The 17,929-nt window shown below is 38.6% G+C and overlaps 1 protein-coding gene across 3 annotated transcripts in view; it reads right to left on the bottom strand.

Annotated features, from left to right (window-relative positions):
• VPS41 (VPS41 subunit of HOPS complex) overlaps positions 1-17,929 on the bottom strand; it is a 150,199-nt gene that overhangs the window by 73,242 nt on the left and 59,028 nt on the right. For all 3 annotated transcript variants that reach the window (XM_067550401.1, XM_067550400.1, XM_067550402.1), the window contains 3 exons: positions 5,602-5,721; positions 1,700-1,846; positions 457-523 (listed from right to left, as the gene is read on the bottom strand). In XM_067550401.1, the coding sequence (XP_067406502.1) occupies positions 457-523; positions 1,700-1,846; positions 5,602-5,721 (334 nt within the window). The remainder of the gene's footprint in view (positions 1-456; positions 524-1,699; positions 1,847-5,601; positions 5,722-17,929) is intronic.

The following is a 17,929-nucleotide window of genomic DNA, read 5'->3' as shown; positions in this document are numbered from 1 at the left end:
GCAGAAGCAAACTACAAAGCAACCTCAGGACACTGGAGCAGTAGAGGCTGCACAACATTACACCCAAAAGAGAGAAAATGGAGAGAAGATGATGAGCAAAGTAATCAAGAGAACACAGTTGCCAGTGAGAAGATGTGGATTGGGAAGTTAGGAGCTATTGCACAAGATGATCTGTTTTAAGAGGGCCAGAACAGGAAGAAGTTTCAAAACTCATAGGGTTATAGAATTCTGAGCATTCCCAAGACACAGTTAGGTAAACTTCATAGATTAAAAACAAGGAGGACCGTGTGTTATTTCAAATTGCTACTTTACTGAGCCATGGAGAACCTAACTACCACTGCAGTTATTCAATCTGAAATGAGAAAATAGGCCTTCCAAAATTACGTAATATTGAAATTTATCTGTGAAAAACTTTTCTGTTATTTTTAAGAAGAGACTGAGTTTGTGGGAACATACTTATTTCTACATAGCGGCTGGGCAGGTCTCGCATTTCACTGGCATGCCGCTCCTTTACCAAACATATCTAGAAAACAAAGAGATTATATTCATTACTATTTATCTCCAACTATTTTGCATTCTGAAGTACTTGGAGACATATGCATTATTAGAACTTTAACACAGCCTAGGGCTTTGCACTGTTGTAAACTGGGCAATTACTGTTTACCATTATCATTTAGGAGACTATTAAAGACTCATGGAGCTGCAGGAAAGTGCGACTGTAACCCATAGCCACAGAAATAAAGGTTGGTGGAGAAAGAAAAAAAGTGACTTGCAATGTAAAATCTGGTTGCTGTGGTTCATACAGATTAGTAACTATGAGCCTAGCCCCCTTCTTCCATTGAGTGACTCAAGTCCTTTCCAGTGGGACTACAGTACTACTCACCACGAGCAAGTGTAGCAGAATCAGCCCTGTACATTTGTTTAGTTGATTTACAAAACACTCCTGATCTAGGTGCATGAATGTTATGAAACAGATACAAATTGCAAATGTGTAAAAACAAATGCAAAACTTAAAATTAAACATCAGAGGATATACAACTCTTCCAATATTTTAATGTCTCAAAAAGCATTTTTATACATTTCTTATCTCGCTTTATTCTCCCCAATTCCATTTGCTCATACCAGCCATTTTTAAATTTCCCAACAAGCATTAATGTAGCAGTCTGTTATTAGAAAGCATCTAACATTCCTGTAACAAACTCATCAGGTACGAGTCTCAGCAAATCATACACGTCTCCAATGCACATGTTTAAAATGCCAGCTGCCTGCTAAAACAGGATTAAAAGAAAAATATTCTTCTCCTTTTCCATGACTGAAGGAAAATATGTCCATTTCAGCAGTCACAAAAAACCCACCTCATGACAAGCTGTTCCTGCTTATGCTAATAAAAATAAACGAATTGGACAACTCACTCAGAGCTTTCAAAAGAGGTAATCTCTTGAAGGCACAGAAAAGAAAAATGTCCCCGGAGATTATACACACCATATGTGCACAGAGAAATCTGTCTGACCACTGGGTGTCTGTCATTACTCCTCCTCACGAGGGTCAGCCCAATGACATTTCTATGGCACCAGGAGTTTGGCACACAGTAGTCAAACAAATTCCATTCTTTTCAATTGTCTTTGCTTTTCTAAACTAATCCTCTGGCTTTTTGTATGAGATAATAGCAAGCATGTATTACAAGGACAGGTAATTGTACCTTTACTGAATTTCCCCAGCCAATAATCAATGTTAAATTATCCTTCCAGCAAAGACTGCAGGGATACATATCTGGGCGAAGGCTTATATCATTGCGAGGCACATTGGTAATTCTTTGCTTGGAGATCACGTCAAGTATCTTCACACCCTGGAAGTTAAATACAATACAGCCTTACTTAATATGCCACCTCTCCTACAAAGTGCATCTCAAAATATTTTGAAGTGTTAGGAGTTGCATGATAGTGTAAATTGGTGTAAGTTAAAGGAAACAGCTGTGTAAAAAGAACGGATGGTGGAAAAATGTAAGCGTTCAATAATAAGACCAATATAACCCAGGAAATGAAAAAGTAAAGAACTACAAGCAAGGGAGACATATTTTAATCCATTTAATAAGTGATAGGATAGGATATAGAGACACAGTAACTGGTAAGAGAGAAAGCAGGCAGATAGCAACATCTATCTTAGACAGAAGGATCTCCAGTGCAGAAGGATCTTGAGAAACTGGGGGAAGGAATGGAGAGGAGACAGGTGTTGGATGTGCATATGGAGTGAGGAGTCCAGAAAGAGGCGTTTCAGTGAGGCATTAGCACATCTGAAGTAGAAGACAATGTTTTCTAAAGGAAACTAAACGTAAAACATTTAAAAAAAAAAAATCAAAACTACCTCATAAAAAGCTGCAATTTAAAAAAAAAAAAAATTAAGTTTGCTAGCAATTCCCCACTCTAGAGGGAAGAGTCTGGTGCAGTTTGCAGATTTGTCAGGATATTTTGGGGGAGAGCATGACACAAGTAGAAGGTGCTATTGGTTGAATCTCATCATAGCTGTTCACTAACAGTCAAGGAGGAGACTCCACCAAGGTTGTTGCTATTTTAAGCAGCATTACGTCTCCCAATGAGACCTCCTTGGGTTTATCTGCAGGCTGAGCAGGAGATGGTGCTACAAAGGGCAGCCAATTCCCTGTGCCAGCATCTCTGAGACCTGTCTCACCTTCAAAATCTTGCTGAGTCCCTTCTGGGTAGAACCCCAGCCAGAAAGTTGGGAGGGAAACATTTCTTCTTGACCCCAGATTAAACGAGCAGCTAAGGTCTGTACATGAATGTGGGGTCGCTGGTGCCAAACATACCTCTCATGTCACAAGATCTTGCTTCGTGGGAACTTCCAAATTATTGTCTGTATATCTGCTCATGAGAATATGAGAAACAGGAGAGTGGGAGAGAAAACTAAAGGACTAGGTGAGCACTCTCCTTGGAACTGTCCCTATAGTGGCTATTCAAGCGTGATGGATTGCCAATTCCCACTGATCCACGGAATACACAGGCACCAGACAATCTGATGTCTTATTGGGCAGGAGGAATGAAGGAATCCCTGACTGTTTCCACCCTATTGCCATCTGGTCAGCCCAGCAAGTACTGTCCCCAAAGAAAGGCAGAAACTTCCATCTTCAAAAGAGGCAAACTATGAAGCAGCAGCTCACTAAGATAAATGAAGTTAGTCTTCTCTCCCGCTCTAAAATATTTTTCACATTGTGATTGAAAAGAAACTCTGTTTAGTTGGTGCATGATTATGTAAGGTCTGGTTTTTCAGTGCCTCATAAAGCCCTATAATTAACAGAACAACATTTAAGGAAAGCAGATTAGGGTCATTTAAATAAATAATAAAGAGAGAGCCATGAATCAGCTTTTCTATGCCATTTTAGGAAAGATGAGCAATAAGTTTTCCTGTAACAAAGAGGAGATTAATTTCACTTTAAGTAACAACTCTGCGTTTCTTAGTTTAAAGGAAACAGCTAATAAAGTGTGTGTTAATTTTTGTTAATAAGCAGAATAACCATTGACTGAATTACATTAGTTACAGGAAGAAACGAAAGACAAACTTGGGCCAAATTCAACCCTCAGATATGCATATCCAAGGATCTGTACATTTGTGAAGGCTGCCATTTAGGTTGTGACTGGGAACCTCCAAAGCTAAAAGCATGAGCCTTTACAACTTGAGCTAAAGGACCAAGGGCTTGTCTACACAGTGCTTTAGTTCAAACCAGCAGGGTATACATTTTAGTCCACACTGGCTTGTTGTGCACTAACTGGCCTGTGCAGAGCATGCTGGTGGGCACTAAAAGTTCCCTAGAGTATGTTAACATAACATTGTTTGAAACGGGACCAGTCAGTGCGGCACATGCTATTGCAGGCTAACATGTACACCCTTCAAGTGCAGACGAAAGCACTGTGCAGGTAAGCTGTGTGTCACTTAACTGTAAGCCCTTTAACTCATTCATGCTCTCTGTGGCTCAGGAACAGAGGAAAACATTTAACACACAATGAACATGTCTGATGGCAGAAATAGGCCTTACAATATAGATTCAAACTGGTGGCTATTTCAGAATATCAGAGGTCCAGCAGATTTGTACATAATATGTCAAAAAGAACACAAGGGGAGAATAAAGCCAACACAGCTAAACTGTAATATACAGACAGTTATGAGTGTATAAAAAGGCATTCTTTAAAGTGATCTCAACAGAACACTAACTGCATTGGATAAGGAGTATATTGAAAATTAAAAAGGCTAAGAGAAAAACAAAGGGTCAAGAGTCAAATATATTAATCTTCCGGAGGGCAAGCATCATTTCACTTTCACATAAGGAAAAGCCTGGCTGTGACTTGTCTCTGACAGATGGCTTTCAACATGTTATTAGTATTCCATGTTCCTATGTGGCATGCTCTCTAGAGACATCTCTTCAACTGTCAAATATATTCCCAGCAGATTCCCACAGAATAAATATTTTAATTGCATGGCTCTGAAAGGATTGGACCATCAGCAGTGGTCATACCAGGAAGATGAAGCAGCAGTTGAAACTGCATTCCTACGGCAGAGTTGTTCAAAAGAAGCATGTCACCAGTCAATCCATGCAGCAGATTGGCAGGCAATACTTCTTGATTATACAGTATATAAATTAATTCTAAAAATGGATCAGAACAACAACGGAACAAATTCCTTGAATGCTTCAGCTTCAAAAACCTAACTAATAGAAAAAAGGGTAACATACTGAAAAGTACCAAAATCCCATTTTCATTGCCCAAAATCCCATTTTCACTGGGGTTTCATTGGGATACTAAATCACATTTGAAAATGAGACTTAGGTGCTTATGAAAATGTTACCCAAACTGACTACTCGTTACTATTGGGCTTTGGAGTTTTTACTCAATGTAGACCCTGACCCTGTAGTCCGATCTGTAAATGTGGATGAAATTCCATTGTCTGTGTTATTAAGGTCACACGACATGATCACAGTGGTCACTTTAGGTCTTGAAATGTATGAATTATACTTTTAGTGAAAAAGGTTCTATGTTCTGATAAGCATTTTCCAAGGGGGACTCCCAAAGGCCTATCCAAATTAGGAATTTTTTTTTATAAAAAAAAGAGTGCACCCATGGAATTATTATGTTACACAGGTGCAAACATAGATACCATTCAGCTGTTTAAAATAGGGCTCACAGTAACGTGACTCGGTGTGGTGATTTCCCAGTGCAAGCTGCACTGGTGTCAACACTGCTTTCCACAAGGGCAGGGTGTCTCACTATTAGGGGTTCGCACAGGCACAAGTCTCTGCAGTCTTACAGAAGAGTACAGGACTACTGTGTACTGAAGAGCAAGAGGAAAGCACCAGTGGTGGGAGCCGTGTGTGCGTGAGAGAGAGAGAGAAACACACATTCATCCCAATGCTTGTCTGCATTATATTCCAAATAATGGAGACAAATGTTTTAATATAGCAGAGTATTTTATAAAAGGAGCATTCTGGCAAAATAACACTTTAATATGTTTCAAGTATCGGCCAATTTGATGCAAAATTACCAGGCTACTGCCCATGTATATTTATCAGAGATGGCAGATACAGTAGTAAATACTCACCATATTATTGGCCCAAGCAATTAAGTGTCCTCTCCATTTTACATTTCTTATGTTTCCTTCTCCTTCATGTAAAGCAGAAGGCTTCCATCTGTTCATCCAAGTCCTCTCATATAACAGCAACTGTGGAGGAGTGTAACAAAAACATAATTCTCTGAAGAAGCGTTGTATGTAATGAAACTTTTTTTGATTAGTAAGTGTTTCTGAACTTTGTGTTTGAATTGGAAGAGAAAAAAGTGTCATCCAACCAAACAAAAGGTAAGCAATAAGGTTAAACATTTTAAATAGTTTCTAATGTCAAAGCAATACATATATTGTTTCAGAATTAAAGCTATTTTAATAATAATAAGCAACTCTTATATTGCACTTAAGAAGTGGCTTTGCAAAGGAGGGTATAATTACAACCATTATAGAGATGGGGAAACTAAGGCACAATGGGATGTAAAGTGATTTGCTCAAGTAGCTGCAGGTAAGTGAGAAAGCTGAGAATAGAATCCAGATCTTCCGACTTCAATCCATCAATTTAACCATGGGACCATTGTCCATTCATGTAATAGATGATTAGACAAAACTTTCTGCATGTACATCTTAAGTAGCACCAATCAAGCAATGATATGTAAGCCTTACAGTCGTGCAGAACCACTTTTATTTCAATGGGGCTCTACATAGGCATAATGGTCCGCCCATGCAGATTCGATTGCAAACTTTTTAGGACAGGAACCTTTCCTTCTACCTTTAAGAATTTCTATTACACTTAAAAAACATACAAAATAATTTTAAGTAATTTCTGAAACTGATAAATACTTCACAGCAAAAGAGAAATAATTCTCAAGTAAATTAAGATTGTTTCCATGACAGCTCAACTGTTTATCTATTCCAGTGTGTCCCCAATATACTTTTATTTAATAGGGTATTAGTATTTCTGGAGTGCTGTCTGTTTTTAGCAACAGAGAAAAAAGCCAAAGGCCCTGTCCTGAAGAGTTTACAGTTTAAGGCCCCAATCCTACCAAGATTTATGCACGAATAATTTGACTAACCTCAGTGCGTAGCTCATGCACATATAACAGGACTACTCAGGTGCAAAGTTTCCCTGGAACCACTTATACATATTTTGAGAGCTAATTCAAGAAACTAAGATACCAAGAAAACATTTCAAATGCAAGAAGCCACTGCAGACGACCCTGTGTACAGATGGGACATTTTTTCTCTAAATGCATAAGTGATTTGGATGATCAGAGACTATAGTTTTGAAAACACACTTATTTTATAAAAAAAGGCTTCAGGTGATAGTTACACAGATTGCACATCTTTTGTATGACCACAAGATGGCACCAAAAGACAGTCTCTGAAAAAGTTTAATTAGCGTCAGAAAAAGGAAGTTTTATCCGCAAGTTTTACATGTCAAATGAACTGTTGAGAGCACACTTTCTGATCTAACACATGCTTTGAAATTTCTCCCCTGTCAAAATGAGAGTCTCACTAACAGAACCTACGTAGCAATTATACCTGTCAATGTCAATGGATAATTGTTTCTTTGTTCATATCATCTATGAACAAGTCACAAACAAAAGAACTTTAAGTGGTATGAATCATTTGGATTGGTTGCTTTAATATAAAGTAAAGTTGAACTGAAAAATAATGACAAAATAACTTTAATACAAGGAACTTAAACTGCTCCCATTGGTGGCTACGTGGAATTAAAAATTATTTTTACTAATGTACATAATACTAAAGAAAGGCTTGATGGAAGAAAATAAATAGTTATTCTTCAAGCATTTGTTTTAATTATTTTAAGTTAAGGTACTATAAGCGTGTGATATTTACTTAACTAGACAAAAGTATTAACTTTATTATTCACACTAATCTTAAAAATGGCTATATTTATAGTGAATAATACTGACTGCAAATTGAACCCTTTTCTCTTTGTGAACGGATTGTGAATATTGTTCATTGTGATCCCTTGGAAGAACACCATTAAATCTCTATTAAATAACTATTATCTTATTTGTGAACCCATGTGGTTTTGTTAAGGCTCTCAGAGAGGGTGACAAACTTTTAAGATTAGAGAATAATGAACAATTAATAGTAAATTGATGTACTTTTGGTACAAGTTTTCAAGTGGTTATTTATTCCAGATAAATTCCTGGAACTTTCAGAATGTATGATCTTTATAAATATGACCTGCTGATTAAGAGAAAATGGAATATATTTACAAAAATATTCACTAATCAGGGTTTAAGAACACATATACTCTACTGTTTGGTCCTGTATGTTACCTATAGTTGGCCAAACACACTGGAAAAAGAGATGAGATTTGTAACAAGGAACTAAATTAAACTACAGCAAAGAATTGATGACCATTAGAACAAGTGATTTTCAGAGGTTCTAAGAACCTTCAATTCCAAGCCTCAGAGAACTACGGGTGCCCAGCACCCTGAAAATTAGGCCTTAAACTTAATACTCTTGAGAAATTTAAGACTTCCAAAATAAATGCGAAAATTTTTGCTTACTGTAGTTCATTCAAATGGTGCTAAACTCTTAGTAACAAAAGTATTAAAGGTAGATTTGAAGTTCAACTCAGTGCTATTTGAATGTCAACTTTTTCCTAAAGCATTATATAGGATAGGCAATGTTACATTATTTAGATTTAGACCCACAATACACACCAATTTAGAATTATTATACTATGGTAGGGAGTGTCCTTTATGGATGTTTAATACATATTTAAACTCACCTGCCTATAGTGAAGAATATTTGGGGGGGAGGGGAGAGGGACTGGAAGGAATATCTACATATTGCAACATGGATAGCCTGTTTTGAAATCTCAAGACTATCCATATCCCTACTTAATCCCTTCTTGGACTGGCAGAGCTGGCAAGAGCTCTGAGGATGGACACAGATGCCACAGCATTGGTGGCATATTGCCAACCAAGCCAAGATTGCGTCATTTGAGTTACTGGAAGTCCACAAAAGGAAAATTCACAGAGATGAGGGCAATATCAACAAGTAGCATGGACTGCTTTCGTCAGAAGAAAAATTTCTTCTTGCTAGTGTCATAAGGACTCTCAGTCCCCACCACATAGCTCACAAGTCTTAAATTTCATATTCCTCAGCACTAAAGCAAGAATGATGGCTGAAGTCTGAAATACTGGTACTACAGGTTGGATTGGAATGGTGACCATTTTCACCTCTTTTTCAATGTTTTTGTCCCCAGGATTCAGTTTTGCATTTATTATTATTGTTAGAATACCACACAAAGGTTCAATCAAGGCTGGGGATGGGCCCACAACAGATAACCCGTCCTGAATAACTTGTAGGCTTAGGCCCCAAACACTTAACGCAGGTTACCTTTACACACATAAATAGTTCCTGGTTGAATGCAAAACAAATATTTGCAGGATCAGAGCCTACTCAAACAAAGGCTGGGAGAAAAGAAGAATTGCTATCCCCATTTTGCAGATGAAGAAAGAGACACCCCACTCAGGAAAACATCCCTTTTCAGAGCAGGACTTATACATGTGCTTAGAGTTAAGTATATGCTTATGTGTTTTCCTGAACTGGGGCCAGAGACAAAGGGTATGTCTACACTGACGGCAGCAAACTCACGGCCATTAGATCGACCTTTCCGGATTGACTGAGCGGTCAGTGAAGACCCGTTCAATCGATCCAGAAGTCAATGCTGTAAAACCACCTCCTCAAGTGGCGTAGTGCTGCGTCAATGGGAACAAGGTTCCCGTCGGCGCAGTGCAGTGAAGAGGCTGCGCAGAAGGGAAGTACAGCAGTCAATAGGAGTTACGCAAGCTACTCTGTGTAGCTTGCATAACTCCCGTCGACTGCTGCCAAATCACCAGGTAAGTGTAGACCAGGGCTAAGTGACTTGTCCAGTGTCACACAACGAGTCTGCAGCAGAAGAGGGAGTTGAACCCAGTCTCTTGAATCCCAAACCAGTGCCCTAATCACAAGGTCATCGTTCTCTTTCTAACAGTGCAACAGTAACTAATATTGATGCCAACAGCAAGAACTCCTAACCCAGTGGCTTCAATAAGACAATATTCTTCTGTCAAAAGTGTTACACTAATTTAACTGCAATAAAACTATATACCCTATTTTACTGACATTTAATAAAATCTATTTCTCTTTTCCTCACAATATAGCCACCTTGAGACCTACTGAACATGAATGTTCTACAAAGCATTTTAGGAGTTTGTAATCCACTGAGCATATTTCTCTTAAAAGCAGTTGGTTAATTTATTTAGTTCATCTTCCACACAGCTATAATATTGAATTGTCATTATCTCAATACCAAGAGCAATTTAAACTCAATGGGAGCTAAGTATGTAGAAAGAAAAAACTGTTTCCAATACAGGGTTTTCCCTACCTTCTCTTTTTGGTTGGGGAAGATACTTTAGGGTTTTACTTCCTATAAATCCACTCGCTGGCAGCCAGCACTCTCAGTACTTATTTTTCAATAGCAGCAGCAGCAAAATCACTTCCTTTTGTTCTCTACAATATACCTCATTCTTTCTCTCTGTTTTGTACTGGTAAATCTCTCTAGTTCTTTGTTACAATTTGGCAGTGCTTAAGATGCATATCCCAACAACTCCTGCGTGTACAGACACATTATAATATGGCTGCAATAAAACAAACAAGCTAAAACTTCTCTGACATTACACTACACGCTGGTCAGGAGCCACTTTCCTCACTATTTCAGAGAAGGGGTGTGCAAAGCTTTCCCCACTGGAGTCAACTTCGTTTCTCACCATTTTAGTTGTTTTGTGATGTTTTAATGAAAGACTCCTCAGGGTTTTTCTAAAGGTTGAATGAGCATATCACATGCCTTGTTCAACCTCTGTGCTGCTAACTGTTGCAATAGCCTGCTGAAATGTATTAGTTGGTAGCTTGTTCAATGGGATCGAGGAGAGAACTTTTTGATGTTAAAACCGAGTCAATGTAATTCAACTGGATTACTGAACACCACTCTGCATATCTTGCACTATTAATATTTTAGCCTTCTTGGAGAAAGCTCAGAACTCTTCTGTGAAGTGCAGCCACTAAAGAGAATAGACTAGTGTTTTGACTTAATGGAGCCTGTCATGCAATTAGCACTAATCCTAATTGCATGTAATCCCAGTCTTTAAACTATGTATAGGAATCCTAAATCATTTGAATAAAGATACCAAAGACTACAGCAACACCAGTGTCAATGAAATGAAATTTAAACCGACTTTTTCCAGCTACCAAATACTATTTTCACAATGAAATGAAAAACACTCTTTTCTCACAAAAGGCAAAAGTTTTAGAGGGAATATATGTCTCTTTACAACTAAATTATATATGCAAATTGTGGGCAATTATTTGTACCTATATCACACAATAATAACATAAGTCAGTTTATGTAGTTATTTCTTCTTGAAGATACTGAAGAGTTTTACAAAGATTAGCACATTATATTTGACACTACTGCAGTGGATGTAGGAAAGTAATATACCCATTTTTTTCAGTATCAAAACAGAGTGGTTAAGAGACTAGCCCAAGGTACAGATATGCTAGGGTGACCAGCTAGCAAGTGTGGAAAATTGTGACGGGGTGAGGGGTAATAGGCGCCTATATAAGAAAAAGCCCTGAACATTGGGACTGTTCCTATAAAATCAGCACATCTGGTCATCCTAAAATGAACATTAATAATCCAACATAATACTGTATATTACGATTTATATTTATCAAGGAACCTAGAATTAGTAAATACTAAATATGTATAGGACAAATAAACACTCCTGTTATAAATGGCAATGAGCTAGGTGGATTCAAAGAAGGCAGCAGAGGCTGTGGACAATAAACAGGGGGTTGTTTCTCCCAAATAAACTATAACTAACAAACAACAACATAACTATGAATAAATTCCATAGCTTCAAACTAGGGAGGATTCACGGAAACTACTTCTACTGGATTAAGTCTTAATTGCTTTAATTGACGGATTCTACCTATCATCAGCACACATCCTGCCAACAGCATGATTTAACCTGAAAATCCAGACTTCCCATATTAAGGAGTTAATTATCTTGTATAAATACATGTGTATATTTCTACACTTTACATATTTCGATACTTTATGTTTAGAATCTCAGGCACAGCTGATAAATATTTTTATATATACACACTGTATATTTATATACACATAATGGATTAGAAATATGATTTACATCCATATAGTACATAAGTGAATTCTAATTCTCTCTCTCTCTCGTGTTGACTAGGGAAAAAACCCATCAAGATACTTATATTCTAATATCTGTTTACTAAGTGAAGAAGACACCACCACTACTAGAGCACTCATCTGTTGAATATCACTGCATATATCTTAAGTACGTTCAAAACATCATACACCCTTGTGACCAAGTCATAGCTAGAAATTACTGTTGCGTGGTTGATGCAACATCCTTATCTTGTTTAAGCTAAATTACCCAATGCCTGCCATAGTATTTGCTCTTACTTCACTTAAACTGGACCTCTCAGTATTTACTGACTGACATTTTACAGCTTACAAAGCAATCTGCCTTTCTTGTCTGGTACTCTTCTTCTACACAAGGCAATGCCAAACAGCTGACTGTCTGGTTTCTAAAAATGGACTATGCTGCAAACAGCATCCTGACAATTTAATAATTTGTCAAAGTAGTCCAACCAGCTATTATGAAGTACATATTGTAGGGTTCAGAGGTAAAGGTTATCTGCTCACTCAAAAAGCAAAGTTAAAGTGTATCTGCTGACACTAAAAATCAGACAATTAAAAATAAAAAATCTGAGACTTTCCCTGGGAGACCTCACATTAACATACAAATTCCGTTGCTATGCTCATAACAGCAGCTGCAGCTTCATGAGAAGAATGCTATTTCTCTTTCCGTGTGCTCATTGTTCAAGATCTGTATTCTATTTCTCTATTAGAGATTGCCATAAATTGGAAGTGAAAATGAATTTAGAATAACTTGTTTGTGATGTGTCAAGCAGTGCAGTTGACAAATGCTGCCCTGGAATTCTAGTATTGAAAAATTATTTTAGATGTTTAAATTAAGTTTGCTCCACAAAAAGTGACTTTTCTCTACTGTTATGTCATGTAAGATGAAGGGTCTAATGTTCCAACTTGGGCACCTAAATTAGATGCTCTTTTTTTTTCTTAATAAAATTATGCTTGGAAGAGGTATTGGGGATATCCATGTTTGAAAATTATCCCTTGTATCTCCAGCCTCTCTAATAGACATCTATGCCTACATTTTTTAAAACTAAAGAGCACCCAACTTGAGACATCTTAAAGGGGCATGATTTTCAGATAGAACTCAGTACCCCTACCCTAAAAATTACACTCCTTTAAAGGTATCTCCAGTTGGGCACCCAAAATTTGTGGCACTCAAAATCACTAGTCACTTTGAAAAATGTAGGCCCTAGAATTAAGTGCCTGATCCCATGAACACCCTCATCTCTTACTGACTTGGAAATTGAGCATCAGCTAGAATGTGCTAAGCGTCCAAACCCGCCCGCCCACCCGTGCCCCCAGTAAGATAGGCTCACAAAAATCTTAACAATTAATAAACACACTGGAGCAGTGTAGGGAGCAGTAGAAGGCATCAGCCACTAATTAATATCCTAAAAAGTGCCTTCACTAACCACTTTTTGATACTGGTCAAAGCGCAAAGTGTAAAGTCCCACTAATGACTTTACCAAGAGAGATATTTTTAATTGTTCTGTTCTTTTAAACAATCTTTGAACAAGAGTTAAGGACCCAATAATTTGATTTTAGAACTTACGTATCTTTCAGTCTTCCTGCTCAGTTCATTTTGCCTCCAATGCTCTGAATACTGGGGATTCTTATGTTGTTCTATACCATTCATTTAAATGACAGGTTAGTAAACGTCAGCATTCCAAGGGTTAAGTGAAGAACATCTTTATTTCAGCTTTATCACCCTCATTAGCTAACTTTCACCCAGCTATTTTTTAAGATTAGACCTTTTTTACAAGCAGAAGCTTACAGCCTCCAATAGCACAATTTTTGTCTTTTCCCCTTGCCTCGAAGTGCTATTGCCTGCTCTGGCCAGGGATGCCCTGTTATTTACAATGTATTATTTCAAGGTTACCATCATCTGCCAAGTGCTCCATTCAAAATGGTACTGTACTTAATTGCAGAGTTAAGAGAGAAAAATGAATTTTGTACCATACCTATTGCCTCTAGTTGAGATCATATCAGTACTTACTTAATATGCCTACACTTTTCAGGAGTAGAAAACATTCACTTTTAAGCAGCTGTTCCTGGCCAACAATACGGGAAATTATTTTATCCAAATTTTAAAGAATTCTGCATTTCTTATTCAGATGAATAGGTTTAACAGTGTAGGATATTATAGTTTGTGTAAGTAAAAGATGGGCTTTACATTTTAATCTGACTACAGTACAATATTTTTTCTTTTTAAAAAAAAAATCCCTGAAATGACTACAGAACATACTAAGTTAAGTAGCTTTGCAGAGCCTGTACAACATAAATAAAACTTTTTTCAATGTCTAATCACTTTAATGGCTCCTAAAAGAGCTATTATTGTTTACTGAGTAAAATTATGTTTTTAAAACGTGCTCAAACTCAGCACCATACAATGAATCCTGAAGGTTCTGAAGATCAACTCAGTGCTAGGATCAAGAATACGGGAGCCAAAGCTGGAGCTGCGGCTAGGAGCAGAGCCAGGGGCCAAGGCCAGGGCTGCATCTGGGGGCTGGAGCCCTAACCCCTGAATGTTTCTCCAGCTGGCACACCCCACAGTTTGGGAACCACTGCTCTAAACTGATCCATTAAAAGTCTAATGCCCTCTGGACGTTCAGTGCATGGAATTTTTCTAGTCTTTATGATAATGAGGTTTTGGGGAAAAAGGTTAGTAAGTATACAGGCTGATTCAGATGAAAAGCCAACACCACTTTAGTGAGAAATTTAGGGTGTGCGCACAAACAAACTGCATTTTCATTAAAAAAAACAACCATATACGCATCTGAAGCTGGAAGTTCTGCTGCTTCTGGCCAAAGTAACAGCCACCAGGAATGCCACCTTCTTGGAGAGATGAAAAATGGAGCACATCGCTAAAGGCTTTAAAAAACAAAAGGGGGGGAGGGGGGGCTATTAAAACTCCAGAACCAAATTTAGCTCACATGATGGTGTGGGGACTTTTATAGGAGGGAAGAAGAGCCTGACCCATCCTTTGAAGAATCTAACAGTTAGAGGGTTGGGAACAAAAATAGATCATCTTTCTACAGGAGGATGGACTGCTGAGAAAGCTGCTAAATGAGCTCTCAGGGAACTGACAGAGTTCTTTTTCATTTAGGTGAAGCAGTACTTTGCTGTTGAGACCACACAGAGAACCTCCTCCATTTTCTAAGCTAAGTATACTGGTGGAAGGCTTCCTGCTAGTTAAGAGAACATTCTGAACATCAAGGAAACAGTCAGCTTCCTGGGGAATCAGCCACTGAGCAATCAAGAGTCAAATATAGGCTGAGAGGGTTGGGATGCAGTGCCTGGCCATGGTTCTGCAAAACTATGCCTGAGACCTAAAGAAGAGTTATTTTCATTCACAGCTGTCATTACCAAAAGTCCTCGGGGTGGGTGCGAACAAAAATACTCATGCTTCTGGGAAGAAAATTGGTATCCTTCTTCAGTTCTTTTAGCAGTGGGCATTAAGTTTGCCAAAGGTTTTTGGTAGGCTCCAAGATGGCCTATTAATAGGTAACACCACTATAGCAGGTCCTGCGGCATGCAAAATATCCACTAACTTGTGTGAATTGCCCTGAACCTGTTTCACCTGTAAACCAAGTCTTATACTCATCAGGAACTGGGAAGAATGATTCAGAGACAATAGCCAGGAAAGATAAAGAAGTGATGAGCTGTGTCCCTATAGCATCTGACTGCTGAATTTCTCTATACCAGAAGGGGCAGGCACTGGAAGAATAAGGTTCCTTGCTTGCTGAGTACCAGGACACACACTAGGTAGAGAACAGAGCCCTGACAGTTACTTTGAATTAGAATGCAGTATTTAGGAGATGAGGACCTAAGAGTCTGGGGGAAACCTCCTAAGGATTCCAAAAGAGCCACTGTTGTACCTGGTACAGTACCACAGTCCAACCACAAGGCATCCTCTCCTTGAATCTGTTTCTGTGACAAATGCCTGTGCCGAGAACTCAACTTGTGCAAGGATGAACGGGGAGAAGTGTAAGACCTTCTGTAATAGGCTCCTGAAATGTAAGATGCCACCTCTGACTCTTGATAGTAGGCAAAATCTGAAGGCCAAGGTGGTGTGGCTGTGGCAGAGTAGCAGGAGACCAGGACCTGGTCCGACACGAGGTAGACGGTTCTACAGGAAGCAATGGTGGCTTTGCTGTTGAAGGTACCAAATGCCTGCCCTGTTGCACTGAAGAGCTTCTGGTCCCCAACAACACCAACAAATGTCCAGTCTATGACAGCGCTGAATGAATAGGTGCTAAGGATGGATCCTGGTAGGAAGCTCAGGTAGCAGAAATTGTTGGTACCTGAACCTCATCCTGCATTAGTGATGAGTCCATCAATGATGGACAAAGGAAGTCCCTGGCTGCCACATATCCCTCAGACATCACTGGTACAGAAAACGTACGATGCATCACAGATGAAATTGATGCCATAGAAGGTTCCCACGTAGTGTTGGAGTGAATGATTCTACATCGGTAGACAATGAACACAGTACCAGGGAGCACCTTAGCACCTTAGCTCTAACCTGGGTATCCGTCTTCTTGCATGATTCTGTTAGGGACTTAGCAATCAAAGAAGACAGCCTCTTCTGGTTACAAGAGATCGACTTCTTCTGCTGACAGAGAATGATGTCTTCTCTCAGAGATGTCACCAAATCCGGTGGTACGTTCAAAGATAGAGTAGAGTCTGAACCCCCGCGTAACAACAGCTACGTGCCAAGGGTGGGCACCAAGCTGCCTTCATCAGGACATGGTGAAGTAAAATGTTCTTCCACTTCTTAGTCCTAGTCTTAACCCCCTACAGATAGGACACTTACGCCTCACATGTTCTTCTTCCGACACTTAAAGCTGCGGGAGTGAGGATTACTGACTGGCACAGGTTTGTTATATTCAGAACAGAGCTTAAACCCTGGGGACCTAGGCATACCCCAGGGTCAAGTTTAAAGCTCGAACAAAATGAAATAAATTTTTTCCTAAAATGAGTACCACTAACTATAACTATATTAAAAAATCTAACTAACTACAACAATAAAATCTAGAAAATTTTTATCTAAAGAGAAAATGGGAAAGAATGCAACCAGGACACATGCTCAGACTACCAATCTCATGTGGTGAAAAGGAACTGATGGAGTTCGGGGCAACCTGCCCCTTTCTGCCCTCTGCTAGTAGTATGACCATGCACAGGGCACATGCTCTGCTCCACCGGCACTACTATGGGAAAACGTTGTCTGCATGCCACTGTGCTGAAGCCAGGCACCTGAAGGAGAAGGGACATGTGAAAGCATTCACACAGTAAATATCCTTCATTCTTTCTGAAATAACTATATCAATAATCAGGCTTCAATGTTTATAATTTATAATATCAATGTTGGGGGTTTTTTTAAAAGGGATTTTTGTACTTTTACCAATTTAAATTTTCACAGCTGTGCAATATTATAAGTTTTAAGCATTTTTTTTCTATTTTCATCTATCTAAATTTTCACAGTTGAGGGAAATTATGAGGGTTCAGTCCAGGGGTTGGGGGGTAAGACAATAATCATTTAATGATAGCAGATACTGAGATTCAAAAAGTCAAAGCTTTGTAACCCATTAAAACACAAATTGTCTACATCATATATCAAAATATACAAAATACATAGGCTTAAGTCAAACTAACAGGTTCTCAAGCATCATTTTTCTGACTTTGCCTATCTGTAAATTTCAATCCCCTATGGAAATTTTTTCGTCGGTTTGTGTGTGTATGGTGAAAAACAACATTTTTCAACATTTACTGATAAAAATCTAATCCTTCCAAGCCTACGTGTAATGTAACTAGAAGAGAATGTAAAAAGTGGCAGTACTCCATTCAAAGGCCTCCTTCAATAGCTGAATTTCTGCTCAAATGATCAGTAGTGAAAGAGTTAAAGATGTTATATTAGGTACCAAAGCTAAAATCCTGCAAGGATAGATGGGGACAATTCATGCTTTTCAAAGCTATTATTTCTATATGCTACTCAGAAAGCTACCACCACAGTCAGTCATATTCAAATGGTTTTCTTTACATCTGAGAGACTAGATTTTGGGGGGGGGGGGGGGGGAAGAGACACGA

The sequence above is a fragment of the Emydura macquarii genome, unplaced genomic scaffold (assembly GCF_026122565.2).
Source record: "Emydura macquarii macquarii isolate MOO-44397 ecotype Brisbane River unplaced genomic scaffold, CSIRO-AGI_Emac_v2 contig_1263, whole genome shotgun sequence".
Taxonomy (NCBI): Eukaryota; Metazoa; Chordata; order Testudines; family Chelidae; genus Emydura; species Emydura macquarii.
Note: the sequence above shows the minus strand (reverse complement) of the source record. Positions and strands in the feature narration are given on the sequence as shown.